Consider the following 19650-nt stretch of genomic DNA (forward strand, 5'->3'; position numbering starts at 1 on the left):
TGTTTGTCTGTGCAGACTGGTCCTATAATTAGAAGAAGAATCGATAAAAAATCACTTGATTTTCCACTTCACCCTCCCTTTAAGGGATAATTCACTAGATGTATATTTATTGTAGTGTGACATTGGAAATTAATTTTTATTAAAAAACTCTATCGACTTTAAAAGCTTGAATCCTTTTTAGAATAATAATAAAACACTTCAAAACACACGTCTCATTAAAATTTCAGGTCATTTGGATGAATAGGACAAAGGATCTGGCCGAAAAACCTACCTCCTCCCTAATAGAACTTAATGTTAATTTTGGGTTCCTTCTCCCGCCGATAGTCCAAAGGTCGCACTTTTTGGCCGATTGAATGGGCTTCTATAGCGCGAGCAGCTTGCGTTGTCGAGTGCGTGATCGAGTGGGCTATGCAGCGTGAGAAGCGGAGGGAGGAAGCACTGCCTCCTGCCTTTAGTAAAGGAGGCAGTGGAGGAAGCGTTCGCGTTGGGAGTCGAGGAGAAAAGAGAGCTAGAAATGGAGAATTTGTTGTGAGACCATTGAAATGTCCGAGGTTCGAGATACATTATGTCTGAATAGCCCCGCTGGAGCTGAACCGGCTATTTACAACTGGCCAATATCAACTTCGGTAATTATTCTATTTAATAATCTCTCTTAAGCCTAATTTGCGAATGAAAAAGAATGGAATACCGTCTATTTCAATGTATTGGAATCTAAGCCTTGGCTCACAATGCCTCGCTTAATCCCATCTTTTTTTAAGAGTTCAATCACTTCGCGGTTTTATACACGCTTTAATCTAATCTATTAGACGTATCGTTGTTATTTTATTCGTAGCGTAAGTGTTAGGCTTAAGTTTTAATTTACTTATATGCCGTGTTGTGAATTTAAAGCGATTTAAAGATAGCCAAAGGGGGGTGAGTGGGTGACCATTGGCATGCAGCTTGGGGTCATGGGAGGATGTGCATACTGCCGCGTTCTGAGGGGGAGAAAAAGGGGCATTCGCTACAGTATCAGACACTGTTGTGTAACCTGGGGTTGATTGTTTGTTTTACTTCGTTCTTAGTTACGCAACTTATTTAAAACTGTTTAATTATTTAGTTAAGGGCTATATAATTTTTGGGAATTTTGAAGAATAGTACCTGCACCGCCAATTTCTTTTTCTTTTTTATTTTTAGACTCGTTAGACCGTGAAAAAAAATATGGTGCTAAGATTTTTTGGCGCAAATGATTATTAATGGTAGAAAATCAAATTTTAAAAATCATGTAAAAATGGCTGAAATTTCAAATTTGACATGTTTACCAAGTGACCTAACCTAACCAAACCTAACCTAACCAAACCTAACCTAACCTAACCAAACCTAACCAAACCTAACCTAACCTAACCTAACCTAACCTAACCTAACCTAACCTAACCTAACCCAACCCTATGGTGAATTAATGCGCCGGGACCCTCCATGATATATATAGCAGTGCCTATATCTATAATACTAATTACTACCCTTAATTATCTTTTGCGCTTATTATAATGATATGCAATGAATAGAGGAAGGTGTGAGCTTTCATTTGGTATACATTTTATTATATTTCAAGGTGCAGGTACTATTCTTCAAAATAGCCTAATTTTTTAACATATATTCAAATATCTTGTTTTCAGGATAAACAAGATGGAGCGATTGAAATTGTTGAAACAATTAGGTGAGTGAAATTCTTTTTTTTTTTGGAATTAAATTTATTGGTGGTAGAACGGAAGATAAATAGCTATCAAAACTGTTAAAAAAGAAACTATTCTATTGGGTTTATTCAGTGACAAGTTTGTAAATGTGTTTTTGTATTTTATTTGGATGTTAACAAATATGAATTATCAAGTAGTTGTAGACATAGTTTCAGTAAAAAAAATTCATATAGCCATGATAGCTCTATGTATACAATGACCCAAATAAACTCACTCAAGGCTTATATAGGCATAAAATGCTCTTTCAAATTGCCATTGAAACAGAAACTGTATTATTCCGTGGAGTGTTGCGAAGGTCTTACAACTAGCTTATATCTTAATATAAATTCCCCCTTGCCTCATTTTCACTTAATTTTAATTAAAAATTTAATAGAGCTATCAGCTTGATTAAATTACACGATTTAGGCGCAAAGCTTTGTCTTTCTTGTCTCAAATTTTCAAGACCGTAACCCGTCTATAACGGTCCAAAATAAAATATAAACGCGACCTAAGATCTCCGGCTTATAGATACATATAAGGGACCATACCTTTAGAATATTTTCGCGTAAGGGGTGGGCTTTACTTTTAAAAAGGGGGGGGGGGAAGGGAATACTATGGACTGTCTCCCCGTCGTCCGTGAGAAGAGTCACGTAATCCTTTGCATTGTTGAAAAGAGCCGCCTTATCTTACAAAAGGGTCCCCCGGACAGTCTAAAAGGCAGAGCGAGCCGTTACCAGTCTTTAAGAATAAGATTGCCATCTTCTCACGTGTTGTTGTTAGGAGAATAAAAGGTTCTTTTTTTTCTTGCCTATTTTATGGTGGGTGAAGAAATCTTTCTCTTCGACGCTAGTTTCTGTTCTAGATTGTTGAAAAGAGGACACATTTACGAATAATTCCCTAAAGAGAGTCAGTGTGGGTCTAGGTGGGAGTGAGAGAGAGAGAAAGGGAAGAAGCTATTATAGGGCAAAAAGAAAAAGACCTTCCATTGGTTTGATTGTATCTTCAACTTGACTTCGCAAACTTTTAAGAAATTTTGTCAAGGGTATTTTTTTTTTTTTTGACTTTTGGCACCCCTCCCACCCCGGCCCCTCTTTTGTTGTTGAATAGGTCACACGATGGTGTTTTGTTATGGACCTCCTACCATGATAATGGCCCATTTTTATCAAATAAATATTTATTGGTCCCAGCAAGAAGTGATATCTAGTTTATTAGGGAGAAGGTATAAATTCGCCTCCACATTTATAATCTAGCTTTATCTCCAGTCCAAACGTTACGTAGGTCCGGAGTTAATCCCCCCCCCTCCTCTAAATTACAACCAGCATCTCATTGGTTCTTGAAAACTCATGCACGTCAGCGCGGCGACGCGAATGACACCGAAAATTACAGTCATATTTTCCGACTGAGGAGAGTGTAGCGAAATAGCCCGGCCTCCTTTTACGTCCCCCCTTGTATTTTGAAAGGGGGACTACTTAGGCATCTTAGACCTTCTCCCTAATAAACTAGATATAACTTCTTGGTCCCAGGGAAGTTTCATAAAGGGTAGCGTTGATACGTGAAAAGGGTTTGTGTTGCATTGCGTTTTGGTTACGTTACTTTCGTGTTGCCGAACATTATTACTACGTTTTTTATTTTTAATATCAAATCAGGTGGTGGTTTTATTTTTACGTGTCTAGACGTCCAGACTAAATTAACTTCCGCGTACCGAGGGTTATGGACATAATATGAAACGTAACGTACTAGGCAAAAATCAATGTTGCTATAGATTCTTTTACTAAGAATTATAAAATAAAATTCAACAAACTTTCAGGGTCTTTCAACCTTTTCAAAAGAAAGCCCTTTGTTTTTTTCTTTTCGCCTTAAAGATGGTGGTGACATAGTGACGCGACTTATTCTCTTTACCTTTATCTTTAGTTAGTGATTTTTTTAGACGTTTCCTGTTATCAAAGATAAAATAATAGACCGTGTTAACGATTTTTATAGAAGAACCGTTAATTATTAGCTGTATATTAGGTAGGATTTCTTTCAAAACATGTTGGCACCGGTGGAACCAACCAACTTTGTGGTTGGCAATATCCGGTCGTTAAGTTACCTTAAGGGGAAGAAAGTAATTTCCCACGATAATGTATTCGTATACTTTTCTCAGTAAGGCAGGCAGGCAGGCGCAGGTGGAAAAACATCTTCTTCACCAATCATGAATGACATGGGTGTTGAGACAGATGGTTGGTTAGGTTGTGTTAGGAAATATTTAGTATTTTTTTTAGGTATTATTTCCGTTTTGTTTTAATGCGAAATCGTTTTTATGACGTCAAAACATTAATGTCGTATTGAGAAACGATAAAGGTTTTTATCGAGGGGCTAATCACTATCAATAGCCTTTACATCGGCTACGGATTACGTGTAATTATTTTAGCACTGTAAAAGGCAGGGTTTTTAAAGGTTACGCGTAATTAATTTAGTACAGAGAAAGGTACAGGCCGATATCACTGAGTGAAAGGCCCTCGGTTTTTATCGTATTTGAAACGCGTGTAGAGGAGTTTGTAGTAGATGTCTCTCGGTTAGTGGAGAAATGAAATTACGTGGGTATAGTTAACGTTACAGTGTTGGTTTTATACGCAACTACAGTTTTGCTAAGCCTAAAGTTTATTTTTTTTACGAGGGGCTAATCACTCTTGCGTAATAGGTGTCCGCGCTTTACTTGTACTAAAATAAATAGAATTATATCTACTTTTTAACAGTGCTAAAATTATTACGCAATACCGCGTACAGTGTTGGTTTTATACTCAACTACATTTTGCTAAGCCTAAAGTTTATCTTTTTTTTACGAGGGGCTAATCAATATGACTCCTGTTTACATGTACTAAAATAAATAGAATTATATCTACCTTTTAACAGTGCTAGAATGATTATATAATAACCCATACAATCTTATAGTGAGTATCCCCTCGGTATCTTATCACAAATGTTCAAATCATTTAATAAATAAAGATGATTCCATACACTCTGTTTTCTGAAATTTGAACCCATATTTTTATATTAACAAACATGCTTTATATTTATTCAATACTTATTATTTTTTTATTTATCAATTTTTGGATGGCATTCAACTTTGTCAAGTGTATATCGTGTGATACGAGTTTAATTATAAAGGTTAAGATATTGAGTGCAAAAGCGGTGCCGCGGTGGTGATAAGAGATGGCTTATACGCTGGAATTTTTGCGTAGATGTAAGAAAAACGAGAGTGATTTCATGGTCACAAATCAATTTTTTTTCTTTCGGTCTTCTGACGGTAACCGGGTGCCTGAGGCGGAAAGGGTTATTCAACCCTTTTTTTGCTAGCACCGTCTTATATTTTTCTACCAATGATACAATAGTACTATTTGGGTAGGCCCAACGTACCGAGTCTGGCAGATTTAAAAGAGGGGTTTAATGATTTGATTTTTGCCTCATTCCACGCCGGTTTGGTGATACCCAAAAAGGGTTCCTTCTAACCCGCCCACAGGAATGCGGTCTTTTTTTTTATTTTCAATTTTTTTCCTTTATGTCAGGAATGATATTTATTTTTTTTTTGTGTCTACCTATAAATTTTTTTTTCACTTGAGAAATATTTGATTTGCAACATGATTATTTATTTTGTTGAAAAACCCGTATTAAACGCGTGTTATATTGAAAAAGAGGATGCGATTTCGTGATTGCATTCCTTGAAAAATACAACCTGATTTCAAATCCTAATAATAAAGAAAAACGTGACTTTATTCCTTGAAAAATACAACCTGATTTCAAACCTTGATAATAAAGTATAACACGATCCTATTCCTTGAAACATACCTGATTTCAAAACCCTTTGAATAAATAAAAATATAACTCTATTCCTTGAAAAGTACAACCTGATTTCAAACCCTGATAATAAATAAAAACACGATCCTATTCCTTGAAAATACAACCTGATTCCAAACCCTGATAATAAAGTAAAACAAGATTATATTCCATGAAAAATACAACCCGATTTCAAATCGTTGGAATAAAGAAAAACAATTCTATTCCTTGAAAAATACAAACTGATTTCAAACTCGGAGAGTAATGAAAAACACGATCTTATTCCTTGAAAAAATACAAACTGATTTCAAGCCCTGATCATAAAGAAAAATACAACATATTTCTAATTTCTGACAAAAATACTGTGTATTGATTCCTTGAAGTTGAAATTGACAAGATACAGTTTCTTATCATTTAATAACACCCGTGTTAAAACATATGGAAGTCCAAGGACGCAAACACATACTTGTTTATCGCGTTATACTGTACCCGACGTATCGGAGTTTAATTCCCAACAAAATGACGTCACGATGAAATAATTTCAATCAAAATTAATATTAATATCATAGGTGGGTGTGCGAGGACTTCCCCGAGTTGAAAATGGCAATGCAAGAACATGTCATAAATGATTTTGATACGCGAAAGTAAGCAATAACTCAACTGCAATTCGAATTGGTATCAAATTTAACGTAAACATTAATTACTCAATAGCTTCGAAAGCATGAAAAGTCTATGCGAAAAATATAATCAAGCCATTAGAAATGTACTTCAAATGGTCAGTAATTAAGGCATTTAAGGTTAATTGGCCGGCCTAATTAAATAAATAATTTAAAACAAAATAATAACAGAGAAATGGAAAATACCGACAACCTTGTAAACCAAGTACAGGTTTACTAAGACATATAATGCAACAAGTATACAATCATTCGGTAACTGATCCTGAAAAACTCAACCAATACGAACCATTTTCCCCCGAGGTCGGTTACAAAAAACTGTCCCCTAGGCCTAAATAATCGTAGTTAAATTAACTTTAATTAAAATTTTCGTTAGGTTTATGGCGAAACGTCGTACGAATTTATCGCTCAAATGATCAGCGAAATTGATATTAAAGACGATGACGTTTTTGTGGATCTGGGAAGTGGTAATGTCTTATAGAGCGTGGGGGTGTATATTTCTTGGGTATGTACCCACTTAGCGATCCATAAGATTAGGCCTTATGATGTCAGGCTTAAAATATGGGACGCTAGGTATCGTGAAAACAATTAGGAATAAGAATTAAGTCTTTTGGTGTCCGTGTATAAATGTACCATCACCATTCTATAATCTCTATTCTCAAATCTCCTAAAGGTTGATTGATTTCTTCTCAGTGTTGTTTATTAAGAGTTTTATTGTTAAGTATATCCTTTTTGAAAGGTAAGTTTCGATTCGAAACCGCTGCAAATTAAACCCCATGCAATTTCTTATAAAATTTGGCGCAACATTATTATAAGCCCCCCTGCTTCATTTTTAATTTTTTATTTGTGAATTAAAAAGTTTTGTCGCCGAGTTGTTGTGGTCTTATTTAGTTTTGAAATTAAACCTTAGGCGTTGGTCAAGTTGTACTTCAAATGGCTGCTGCTAGTCCTTGCGCCCTTTGCATAGGTATTGAGAAAGCGGAAGTCCCAGTTAAATATTCTCTGGTTAGTTTTGCGAATAAGTAATTACTAATTACCATATAACGAAAGGTGTACGTATTTATGTAAAAAATTTTGAAAATTAGGCCATGGATTTCAATTTCAAATTTTGGATGAATTGGTACGGTAAAACTCACGGAGAATATAGACTAATTAAAGGAGATTTTTTAGTTGATGATATTCGTGAGACAATAACCAGTGCTTCGTAAGTTAATTGAGATTTAAATTAATGATGGAAATTTTAATATCTCGTTGTTTATTATAGGCTAGTCTTTGTAAATAATTTTGCTTTCGGTCCCAATGTAGATCATAGGGTAAGGTAGTTTTTAATTAATTAATATCTTGAGAACTGATTATACGAACTGCGTTTTCTTTGCGTTTGCGCAGCTCAAAGAAAGGTTCGCTGACATGAAAGATGGTGCGAAAATTGTATCATCAAAATCTTTTTGCCCACTAAATTTTCGAATTACCGAGAGAAATCTTAGTGGTACGTTTGCTTGATGCGATTTTTGTCGCGGAATTGGATGAAAAAACCTTGTGGTTTCTTTAGATATTGGTACCATAATGCATGTCAGAGAAATTACTCCTTTGAAGGGTTCCGTCTCTTGGACGGGAAAACCAGTCTCCTATTACGTTCATATTATAGACAGGGTCAAAGTAAGTCCGTTTTGCGCCAACTCTAAGAAGATATGTTTGCTTAAACATATCCTTGTTCGTTTCGTTCAATTTCAGTTAGCGAATTATTTTCAAAGGAAAAATCCTAAATTGAAGGTAAAGTATACGTTTCTTATTGGGTTTTCGGGGTTTCAAATGCGTTTAAGCCTAAAACAATACAGGATCATGGGAAATCTGTTTAACAATTTTTTAAAACCATCTTTTCGCGGAGAATGTGTCATACGTTTTCTAATCTTCACACCATCCTCTACAGACTAGTGATTATACTTACTAAACTACATCCATCCCTCCTTAACTATTAGATTAAGTTTAATTCTTGTTTTATCGTGTCGCGGGCTTAATTTGAAGTTCTGTATTAATAGGATGATGATAGTGCTTTAAGTCTAAGGTCTCGAAAAAGCAAGAATTCGCCGAGTACTATTTACAATATGGATTCTTCGTCCAACGATTCGAAAGAGTTACGAGAAGATGGTCCCGTTTATGGACCTACCACGAGGAAAGCTTGGTCCGAATGGTGTAACAGTCGATCTAAGACTAACACCGGTAACAGCAATACGAGCGAACAAGATAGCAATGATGAAAATGGTACCGGTAATTCTTCATCACTTTCTCTATTCTTCTTCTTCCGTTTGTTTTCTGATGCTTCCGTCGACGGTGTTGAGGTAACGCGCTTTGTCTTCGTTTACTCGTAGAACCGATTAAGATGAAGATAAGAACATCACGTAGGCCGAAGAAGAGACAGTTATTGGAACAAAAAAGACGTCCCGGTCGACCAAAGAAGAATACTAACACCAAGCTTCGTTCAAAGAGAGCCCCGAAGTCTTTGAATCTTAATGGATTAGATCTCCTTCACGCTCAGACAATCTTGAGTACTTCGAGTGCCGCCACTGCCGCCCGTTCTGAACCGGCTCCCGGATGTATCGACCAAAAATTAGACTGCTTGGGTAGTTTGGATTCCTCGGACACTTCCGAAGTATCAGGCACTCCTAACACGGGTGCTTCGAGCGTACAATATTCGCCCAATGAAAATCGTTTGGAGGAAGCTTTCGTTCCACCTGCCAATTTCAATTCGGTTCATCCCGCTCATCCTAACGCCACCCCGAATTTTCATAATAAACCACCTCAAAATATCGCTTCATTACCTCCCGAAGTTCATACTGCCTTGGATGGATTGATGGCTATGTACAAACAACAGTTTCTTCAGTTTTTGGGACACATGCAAAGTCCGCAGTACAAGCAAGAGATTGAGGACAGTATTCGCCAAGAAAGGGTAAGTTGACTTTCAGTTTAAATTTTAATTCGCGGTACCGTTCATCCTGGTAACTTAAGTACTTAAAAAGCTGCTTATAGTATCGACTTGCGCGTTGTGTAGTTTAAGATTTGACTACGTGGTAAGACATAGTCCGGTTTAAGATTTGACTACGTGGTAAGGCATCGTGCAGTTTAAGATTTGACTACGTGGTAAGGCATCGTGCAGTTTAAGATTTGACTACGTGGTAAGGCATCGTGCAGTTTAAGATTTGACTACGTGGTAAGGCATCGTGCAGTTTAAGATTTGACTACGTGGTAAGACATAGTCCGGTTTAAGATTTGACTACGTGGTAAGACATAGTCCGGTTTAAGATTTGACTGCGTGGTAAGACATAGTCCGGTTTAAGATTTGACTGCGTGGTAAGGCATAGTCCGGTTTAAGATTTGACTGCGTGGTAAGACATAGTCCGGTTTAAGATTTGACTACGTGGCAAGACATAGTCCGGTTTATGATTTGACTTAGTAAGACATAGTCCGGTTTATGATTTGACTTAGTAAGACATAGTCCGGTTTAAGATTTGACTACGTGGTAAGACATCGTCCGGTTTAAGATTTGACTGCGTGGTAAGACATCGTGCAGTTTAACTTAAAATCGTCGTACGCGTTCTAGTTTGATAGGGTTACGGATTATTCGGGTTAACCTGGTAGTGGTACTAGTGAAAGGTTTTATTTTACGAATCTATAGGAACGTGGCGAAAAGTTGAAATCGAGGTCCGCTCAGTTAGACAAGCAGATTAAACTATTAGTGGAGGACAGTGTCGGACTGTTAAAGAATAGAATGAGTGAATTAGGGGTGCAAGCCACATCGCCTACCAATTTGCTGAGCAAGGCCAAAGAGATTGTCTTTTGCCATAAAGAACTTCAAGCCAAAGCTAATAATCTTCAACAGCAAGTGTCCTCTTTGGAGGAAGAACAGGCGAAACTCTTGGCTTGTAAACAAATCGCTCAGACAAAGAAAACGGTGAAAATGAATGGCGTAGTTCAACCTTCTCACAACCGACTGAAGAAGTCACCCGAAGCTTTAGTCGAAGAGATATGGTTGAATTTGAACCATAAAAAGAAGTTAAACATGAAGATTCATAAGTTACAATCCGAAGTTCAAGACCTCGAGAAAGGATTGATAGTCAGTCATAAAACTCTATCGCAAACTGGTTCTAAGATCAATGGGCTGGGATTAGACGAGGCTATTCCCCCGATAACGCGCATTAAGAACAAAAAGAACCATAACCACCATCAAAGACTGACCGCCGAGAAGCAAGAACCGAGAATCACTATGCCAAACTTTGAGGATAGATTGAGAAGTATGATCAAGAGAGCCCTGAAAGAGAATGGACCACCCAAATTGGAGATTTTTGGACCGCAAAATCATCGCGCCGACGCCGTCATCATGAACCCGACTGTCAGCATGTTGTCGCAAAGCGGGAATAAAGTCCCTAAGGTTGAATGGAGTTGCAGTGTCGCGAGTACACCACCGGCTCCGGTTCTCTCGCCGGAAACGTCTCTACCGGAGGTTAGTTCCACTTCGGGAATGAATTCTCATTTAGAAGAAACCAACAACCAGAGAGATCCGCCCGAGTCTTTACCTTCTACCACGAACAGGAATGTGTCGAACCCAATTCTACCCAAAATTGAACCGACACCCGATGTCGAGTTAGAGACTGAACAGTCTGAACCTGTTTCGTCAAATATAGGATTAAGGGCTCCATCCCCGCCTTTCGTAGCTAGCTCGACGGTGAAAGTATCTGGGCCCCAACCATGCGTCACTTCTACTACGTGTTGCGATACTCGATTCCCAGACGAGTCGAGACTAGTAGATGGGTCTTCGCCTTGCGACGTCGATTCCGTCGGGACAGGCTCTTATTCTCCGGTAAGTCCGAGCCGAACTTCGCCTTTAGGTGAAACTGCCCGGACAACTAAGTCCGATGTCTCTGGCGGCAAAAACACTCTATCCGCGAGTGACGCGACTACTAAGAACAATTTCGCGGATAGTACCCAAACTAAAAAGAACGCGAGGAGCGCGGAGAAGAAGTTAATTACGCTAAAGAAGGTGGTTGTTGAAGACATTTCGGATATTTCTTCGGTCGCTAAGAAAAACCTTGTAAGAGTCACGAAAGTTGATAATTCAATGAGGCCAACGGTTTTAGTTAAACGCGTTGATACCAAACAAAAGAATGTCGCCGTCAAAGTGGTTCAAAAACAAGCGGCGGTTAAAGAAGAGAGGCTCGAAGTCTCGGTTAAAGCCAAAGAACTTAGCTCGAACTCCGCCGCGAGTATAGAGGACAAACCCGCCAAGGTCAAGAGGAAGAGGTCCGGTTCCTCGGATCCCTCTTGTTCACCCGTGAAAAGAATGATAACTTCTGATGAAAAGGATAACGCGGAAACGGTGGTCTACACTGCAACTACCAAAGATATTAAAGGGGAATCCCAAGCCACTGTCGAGCGACTACAGTTGGTAAAGACTGAGACGTGTAAGCCGTTAGACGCAGCACGACGCGTCAATGGTGAGTAGATAGTTTGTAGAACCTGTACTCCTTGTACGTCCCCAGTAACTATCTACCATTAATTAATTAAACATTTGCCGTAAGAGCTTCGCTTGTATTTATTTTTGACGGTAAAAGAGAATATTAAGTACAAAATATTAAATAATTTTTTTGATATAAATTTATAATAGTAATTTTGAGCTTATACGAGGTTTATCTGGTCCAATATGGTTGTAACTAACCATAGAGTAGAATATAGTTTTTTTGCTTTATAATATCGCTTTAAACTATGGACTTCTTTGCGTAGTAATTAGATTTTTTTTTTTGAAGAAATATCGTAGGTAGTTAATTTTTTTTGGAACATTTTGCTCTATTCCGTAAAAGCATGCTTGCTTTTAACTGGCGGATTTTGCGGCCATCTTGCATGAAATGTTACATTTTGTGATAATTTTGAGAATGTAATGAACTTTTCAGTGTGTTTTTATTTTTTTCTGATTCACCCAATAAATTACGTTGACACCATTAGCGAATAGAATTTCTTAATAATATGAATAATACGCAAATTGACCCTAGACGTCTCTCGAACGTTAAATTTCAGAAAAATCTAGCGTCAGTGCCACAGCTTCGCGTCCCGATAATGTCGCGCGGCGTGTCCCGACTGAGTCTAATAATAACCGGCATTGGCAAGCCAAGATAAGTAGCGGATTTGATAAGTTGATGGCATTAGCGTCCAATCAGATTGAGCACCCTAAGAAACCCCGACCAGATCCGATAGTCGAAGAGCCCAGGGTGTCCGTTTCACCAAGGGGGCCGCCCAAGAAGGATAAAATGTGGAAATTAAAGATGGCTAGTGACGAATTAGACACCGAAAGTGTCTTACCATCGGTTAATTCCCGATCTTCTTCTCAACTATCAAACGCCTCTACGGAAGTGGCTCAAGGAAGGATGTTAAAACCGGAACAACTTCCCCACCATTTACTTCACAATACAACGAAGGATACGGGCAACCATAACCTTACTAATAGGAAACCCAGTCCCGCAACGCGTCAGTCACCCGGTGTGTTAAAGAAGTCTGAAAAATATCCTAGAAAGGGACCCCGAACCCCGCCAGACACACCGCCTCGTACGCCCTCAATATCACCCGAAAGACCACCAACCCCTCACACGCCCGTGTCCGTCTATTCCCATCATCAAAGTCCCATGAGTAGTATCAGTAGTATCGGGTATCATAGAACTCCCAGCCCGGCAACTTACTGCCCAACACCGGAATACCCCAGCAATATTGTCGTTGGTAATCGCCTCCCATTATCGTTGAGTGGTTCGAGATCCAGAACGCCCAGTCCTTTTAGCAGTCGAGCTTCGAGTGTCGACTCTAGGAGCGAAAATCAATCGGTTCGAAGCGGATTGACAAGTACCCCGAAAGCCAGAGTGGATAGACACGACAATGTCAAACTTCTAGCTAAGTACAAGTCTGGAAATGATCCCAACAAAACGCCTCGTAAGTCATCTTCGGATAAAAAAGTTGATCATTCCGAACCGCGTCCATCCCCGAAAGAAACCAACGCCACTATCATTAAGGGACAACCTTTACCGCTTAACTTTCCCCAAACGGAACAACCAACGATGGTAGCTCCACACCCTATTATAACACCGCAAACGCCAACGCAGGCGGCGCAACTCGCTCAGCAATTGATCCAAACGCAAGTACCCATTCAGCAAACGGCCATGGGAACTTTACAAGTTCAAAGCCAAGTTCAAGTCGCCTTGCCTACTTACGTGACAAACCCAATGGCGGGTTACGCCGGCCAATCGTTAGCCAGTATGATGATTCACAGTCAAACTCAACACGCGGTACAAGTACCCTCTCAGATGCCCATGTCTCATCAGGTTGCGGTACAACATCAAGTCATGATGCCTCACGCGGTACCCATGCAACACCAAGTTGTTATGCAACCCCAGTCGGCCCCGCCGCCTCAACAACAGGCGCAGTTACCCATCATGCATCAATCTTTACCGCCAGCTCCTCACCAGGTTCTACAACAGCAACAAGCTCCGCAACCGCCCCCTATACCCCCACCTCCCCCTCCGCCGCAAAATATGATGGCTTCGAACCAGATGCATATATCCCCCAGAGCTACTTATTCGAGTCAGCACCAGCCTAATCCGGCAAACGGAAATACCGCCTCGAATATGATTCCCATGATGGTCAATTTCTCGGTACCACCGCCGAATTATAATATGCCTCCTAACAATTCGAGTATGCAGTTACCACCGCCGGTACCCGCGCCTCCTCCTCAAGGAATGGCTAATATGTCGGTTCACCCGCCTAATATACCGCATCCTAATGTACCGCCCCCTCCGCCGCCGAGTGGATGCAATTACAACATACCTCCTCCGCAAATGAAACATCACCAACCCCCTCCGCCTCAACCTCTATTACCGCCACCGGATATGCATCAAAATGTACAGCCCCAACCGCCCATGCAACGAACAATGATGTCCCGGCCGCCGCAATCGAACCATCATTCGCAGCAGCAGCAACAGCAACCTCCCATGCATCCGCCCCCTCATCACAATCAGTACCATCATCACGCGCAACATTCGAGACCGCCCCCTTCTCATCCGCCTCCGCCGCCACCTCAGATGCAACAGGGCGGTTACGAGAGAATAAGTAATCATTATTCTCAACATATGGGGGGACCTAAGGATCACATGGATGGGCGTATGGGGGGCGGACAAAGAATGGATTATCGTATGATGAATAATGGTCCCAGATCTCACCGACAATATGATCCTCATATGGGTGGAGGTGGAGGAGGAAGAAGTAGACATTCTGGACTGTATCATCAGAAGTAGGCTTCACACGATACCGGTTAACCCTTTCTTCTAAAAGTGGTTTAGCCGCCATTTTTTTTTAAATTTTCGGCTTTTTACGTGTGTGAAATGTGTTTAGCTTCCGATATGTGAATTATAGTTGTATAAAAACACTTTGAGGGGACGTAAGTATGAGAGAAGAAACACATTTTCTCATTCATTAATTAGGTAATTAATTAATTAACTAAGAGTAAATACACTGCCAATTATTTGTATTTCTTGTAAATATAGTTTATTTTTTTTTCTTATTTAGTTAATTAATATTTATATTGTTTGAATCCATCTTTAGTTAGAGTCCTTTACATTTTAATTCATTCATTCATTAATTCGAATATCACAACAACAACAACAACAACAAAAATAATTAGTACAAAAATTGCCCGTCGTTTTAAATAATTTCATTGATTTTATCGAAAACTTAAAATATTATTGTAATTGTTAGAGATAAAAATACATAAAAATACAAAAATAAAAAAAAAATAAAATTACAATAATCGAAAGCTAAAAAAATTTATAATTATAATTATATTGAATTTTAATTATTCTAGCTTTTTGCGGTTAGTTTTTAATTATTATTAATTATTATAGTAGTTTATATGTATGGGGAAACGTATTTAAATTTCTTTTTGGGAAAATTTGTTACGTTGGTGCAAGAAGCGATATCTAGTATCTCAGGGAGAAGGTATAAATTCGCCCCACATTTATCTCCAGTCCAAACGTTACGTAGGTCCGACTCCGGAGTTAATCCCCACTGCCTCTAAATTACAGCTAGCATATTATTGGTTCTTGAGAACTCACGTCAGGCGCGACGCGAATGACGGGAAAATTACAGTCGTATTTTCCGACTGAGGGGAGGCAGCGAAATATCCCGGCGCCTCCTCCTTTTACGTCCCCCCTTATATTTTGAAAGGGGGACTGGCTGGTACTATGGCCCGCGCGAATACTTTGGCGTCTTATACCATCTCCCTCATAAATTAGATATCACTTCTTGGTTGGTGACAAAAAACGGAAGAAAAATTCTGGTGTAATCTTTATTAGACATTTATAAATTATTAATTAGAGTTTGTTTATTCATATTCTATCAAAACCCGGTTTATGGATATTATTTTATACATTTTGGCAGCCTAGCTTGACGATTATAACTTTACCTAAATACACGTGAAATTATAAAAACAAACAAACAACATTTTAAATAAACCATCTGTAAATAAACATCGCCATTTAAAAACACCAAGTGCCCGCGTAGTTAATCATTTTTTAGGTTTTTTTTAGTTCGGAATATTTTTTGCCGTTTTTGTTCTGTTTTGTTTTGCGCATTTTCTCTTATTTATCATATTATTATTTAATCATTTAAAACCCCCTTTATAATTTTGTTTTTACACACACATACACACATAAACACGTTAAATTATTAATTAGTTAATGCTGAGATTAAATTAAAACCCAAAAATATACTGCGGGTTTAATTTATCAATCACAAGTCACTTTATAGGAAATTTAAAACATACTAAACGCCAATCAAGTTTTGTTTTTTTTAATTAGACAATTAACATTTCGAAATATTCAGATCGTTTTCGATCCAAGGGTTAGACAAAGGTGCGGTTAGTTCCTAAACTAATACCATAAGTTCGTAAGATATGTTCCTTCCATAAGTTAGTCACTTAGAAACTGGAGCTTGTAATTTTGAAGTGAGTGAGGTAGGTCATAGATTCGAGGTAAAGCGACATACGCCTGGTTTTGGCGCTGTCAAAGGCTTAGTAATGCAGACTAAATAGGACCTAGGTGGAACTTGGTCCTGCAAAACAAACCGAGTGTAGGACTTCGATTCTCGCTTGTCGTTCTGCTAGAACTAGCTCGTGTCATACTTATGGTAGGAACATATCTCATTAACTTATGCTAACCTTAAAATAATCACTGCCAGACGTGAGCTGAATTTTAAAATAACAAGGTTTTAAAATCGACACAAATAAATACATTCCTGAATCACTAATTAATCTAGGTGTTTTTTTTTAATAATAAACGAAATAAGTTTAATAACGCCATTAAATACACTGCCAGTAGCCTTCCAATTAAATCAACTTAAAACATTTTTATAATATCCGGAAGTAATTCGGTAAAACCTTTATTAAATTATCGAGAAAAAAGAAAAACGAAAAAGGTTCTGAGACGTTTTTTGCTTTTTGCATTAACAATTAATTGTTGTTCAGTCATTTGGTACTTGGTAAATAAAATCAGGGATAGATTTAATTTTAGAAGTAGGAATGGAGAACAGAGTAAGTAATCTGGGCGCGCGTCAAAGTCCCGGACCCCCTTCCACGAGACGGGGGGGGGTATGAAAGAAGAGGCGGGAGGGTCATAGCGACAGAGGTAAAAAGGAATTACGTCACTATTTTTCGCCGTCCCCCGTCAGCAACGTCATCAAAACGTAGTTTAAATTAGCCAATAAGATAATTTAAACTTTTCGTTACGTGTTGGAGGGAGAGTACGCTCTATACTGGGTGGTCTATGAGTCGGAATAACTGAAGTAAATACTAACCGTTCCGTTCTCCATTCCTACTTCTAAAATTAAATCTATCCCTGTTAAAATATAGGTGCGATCACTTTTTAAAATTACCGACGTAGTTCAATAAATTCAACCCCACTCCATACCTTTGTGACTCAATATCTTAACTATTTCATTAACTAGCTAACGTAATTTTAACAACAACAACAACAACAACAATTTATTTACGAGTTTTTAAAAAAAACCAAATCCATTTATTTTAATTAAATGCCATAACCTCTGCTCAAATCATAGGACCCAAAATGTTTTACGAATAAACATTTTTAAATAAAACAAACATATTTAACTATGCCATTTTTAAGACAGTTGAACTCTAAATAAATAAGTAAATAAACAAACAAACAAACACGATCGCACGCAACATGAGTAAGTTGTGATGGATTTAATTTAATTATTTTTTAATTTATTTAAATCTCGTTAGAGGTTTTTTTTTTGATTTTTACAGATAGAGATACTTAAATAAATAAATAAAATAAATAAATGAATAATTAACGACAGTATTTAATTAATACCGGTAAACACAAAAATCAGCTATCTATATAATCACAAATTATTTTAAAATGAATTAAATTAAAGTTTTGAGTTCATAATGGGTATTTTTAAAATATTATTATTCTGAAAAAAAATAATTATATTAATTAATTAAGGTTTTTTTTTTAATTTTGAGAAGGGGTACTCTTTGGTTTAGCATCGCTACGACAAAATGGTTAATTAATGTAAGATTACGATAGATTAATTAGTTCAACATCTACGTTGTGAGCTAAGCTTATGCGGAGAAAAGAAAATATGTGAATAATAAAAATATATATTAAAAAAAAAAGTAATTAAATTCGTATATAGTGAAGGAAAATTTTTAATCTTAATAATTAGGTTTAGACCTCTAAATCCCAATTAAAATTAAACTTAAAAAAAAAGTTACGTAAAAATTCGTAATTATATAAGATTTTGTCTGGTACAGTAGATCAATTCAAAATTTAATTTCTTTCCCCAATTTGAAAATAATTAAAAATTAAATAATTAAAATTAAACGTATAGAGTAAGGTATATGTAAAAGTTCCGAAAAGAGATTAATTAATATGAACCAAAGGATAATGTCAGATAAACGTATATAGCCAATGCCTGTGATACCTTTGACAAAAAAAAAACAAAACATAAAATGAAACATATAGTTAAACGTCAGTTATAATTAAATTGGGATTAAAATTAATTAATTAGGATGCTAAAATAAAAATCCTTCCAAAAATATTAAAAAAATAAAATTAAAAATATTATAATTGTAAATTAATTAATTAATTAATTAATTAATTGATTGATTATTTCGATTTTAAAATTTACATAATTAATGCGTAAAATATAATTAAACGAAAAATAAAATTACAGTACAGTAAAATACAAATTTTAGCAAACTGCCGTGTGTTAAACTGTAAAGTAGCGATTATATAAATATATATACACATATACATACAAAAACTCCGAAATTACAATTAAAATAATTGGCTATATTAAATAATGGAGCCAAATGGAACACATAAACTGCCAGTTAATTGAATTAAATTAAACTGCTCTGCGCAGAATTACGCGATGTAATAATTCAAATAATCCCGCTGATGGGATAAAACCAAACAAATTAGAAAGAAAAAAACAAAAATGTGTGCAATGATCAGAAAAAGTACGTTTTGTGACCAAAATGTTGTACCTCCCACCCCTTCCCTCTCCCCCCACACGTCACTCCTCCTCCTCTTTAACTTGACCAGGGAGGAATAAATGTTAATTATTGGTAATAAATATTTTTCGCAAGAAATATATTATCATCAATAAGATTCTTACTTTTTGTCGTTGTTCAGTTCAGTTCAGTGTTGTTTGTAAGTTCAAATTTAGCAGCGGAGTTTCACGCCAAAAAGGATTTTAAATTATTCTTTCTTAAAAAAAATATATCGCGCTGGTTAACCAGACTTTCATCAACCCTGGATCTGAATTTCAGTCTGGTTAACCTGAATTTACGAACCCTGTTTTAAATTTCAAACGCTTGCATTCCAGTCCAGGATTACCGCCTGTCACTTGAAGGGCTGAGAAGGTCAAAGGGAGGGAATTTACCAAGAATTCTAAAGAAAGGACGAGATGCCAAAGGGGAGGGGCTAATCACACGCCCCACACGTGAGGCTCTACCTTTGCTAAAGGAACAGTACTGAAAATCTATTATGCGTTTACAGGTGTTGAAATGATTACCCTTTCGGTAGTACAAGCGGGGTATTTGGGTCCGTCAATATCCCACAGAGAGATAAGAGAGATCTCTCGGGACCTCACCCATTCAAGCATAAGTTCATAAGATATGTTCATTATAAGTTTGTTAATCTCTGGTTACAAACTGGAGCTTATCATGAAGTGAGGGAGGTAGGTCATAGATTCGGGGTAAGGCGCTGTCAAAGGCGTGACACAGACTAAATAAGAAGATAGAAGTCCTGCAAAATTAACCATCCGAGTGTAGGACTTCAATTCTCGCTTGTCATTCTGCTAGAACTAGCTCCCTCAGTAGCATTACGAAGTATAGGGTC

At 37.4% G+C, this 19650-nt stretch overlaps 1 protein-coding gene and 1 long non-coding RNA gene across 3 annotated transcripts in view; one reads left to right on the top strand and one right to left on the bottom strand.

Annotated features, from left to right (window-relative positions):
- LOC149588567 (uncharacterized) overlaps nucleotides 1-19650 on the bottom strand; it is a 92312-nt gene that overhangs the window by 6911 nt on the left and 65751 nt on the right. The gene's annotated exons all lie outside the window — the stretch shown is intronic.
- Nucleotides 444-18901, top strand: gpp (DOT1 like histone lysine methyltransferase grappa). Of its 2 annotated transcripts, XM_089862361.1 has the most exons (16): nucleotides 444-626; nucleotides 1653-1693; nucleotides 6092-6166; nucleotides 6234-6297; nucleotides 6371-6499; nucleotides 6573-6663; nucleotides 7107-7201; nucleotides 7282-7400; nucleotides 7461-7509; nucleotides 7583-7682; nucleotides 7746-7852; nucleotides 7928-7966; nucleotides 8233-8455; nucleotides 8563-9140; nucleotides 9867-11682; nucleotides 12260-18901. In XM_089862361.1, the coding sequence occupies exons 1-16, from the start codon at nucleotides 543-545 to the stop codon at nucleotides 14515-14517; spliced, it is 5868 nt and encodes a 1955-aa protein (XP_089718487.1). In that variant the 5' UTR covers nucleotides 444-542; the 3' UTR covers nucleotides 14518-18901. The 2 variants fall into 2 exon arrangements, with proteins under 2 accessions (XP_089718487.1, XP_089718488.1); XM_089862362.1 differs by lacking the exons at nucleotides 6092-6166; nucleotides 6234-6297; nucleotides 6371-6499; nucleotides 6573-6663 and having other exon boundaries at nucleotides 471-626.

Source organism: Phalangium opilio, unplaced genomic scaffold (genome assembly GCF_054372755.1).
Source record: "Phalangium opilio isolate 3A_F unplaced genomic scaffold, DU_Popi_V2 ptg000540l_1, whole genome shotgun sequence".
Lineage (NCBI taxonomy): Eukaryota > Metazoa > Arthropoda > Arachnida > Opiliones > Phalangiidae > Phalangium > Phalangium opilio.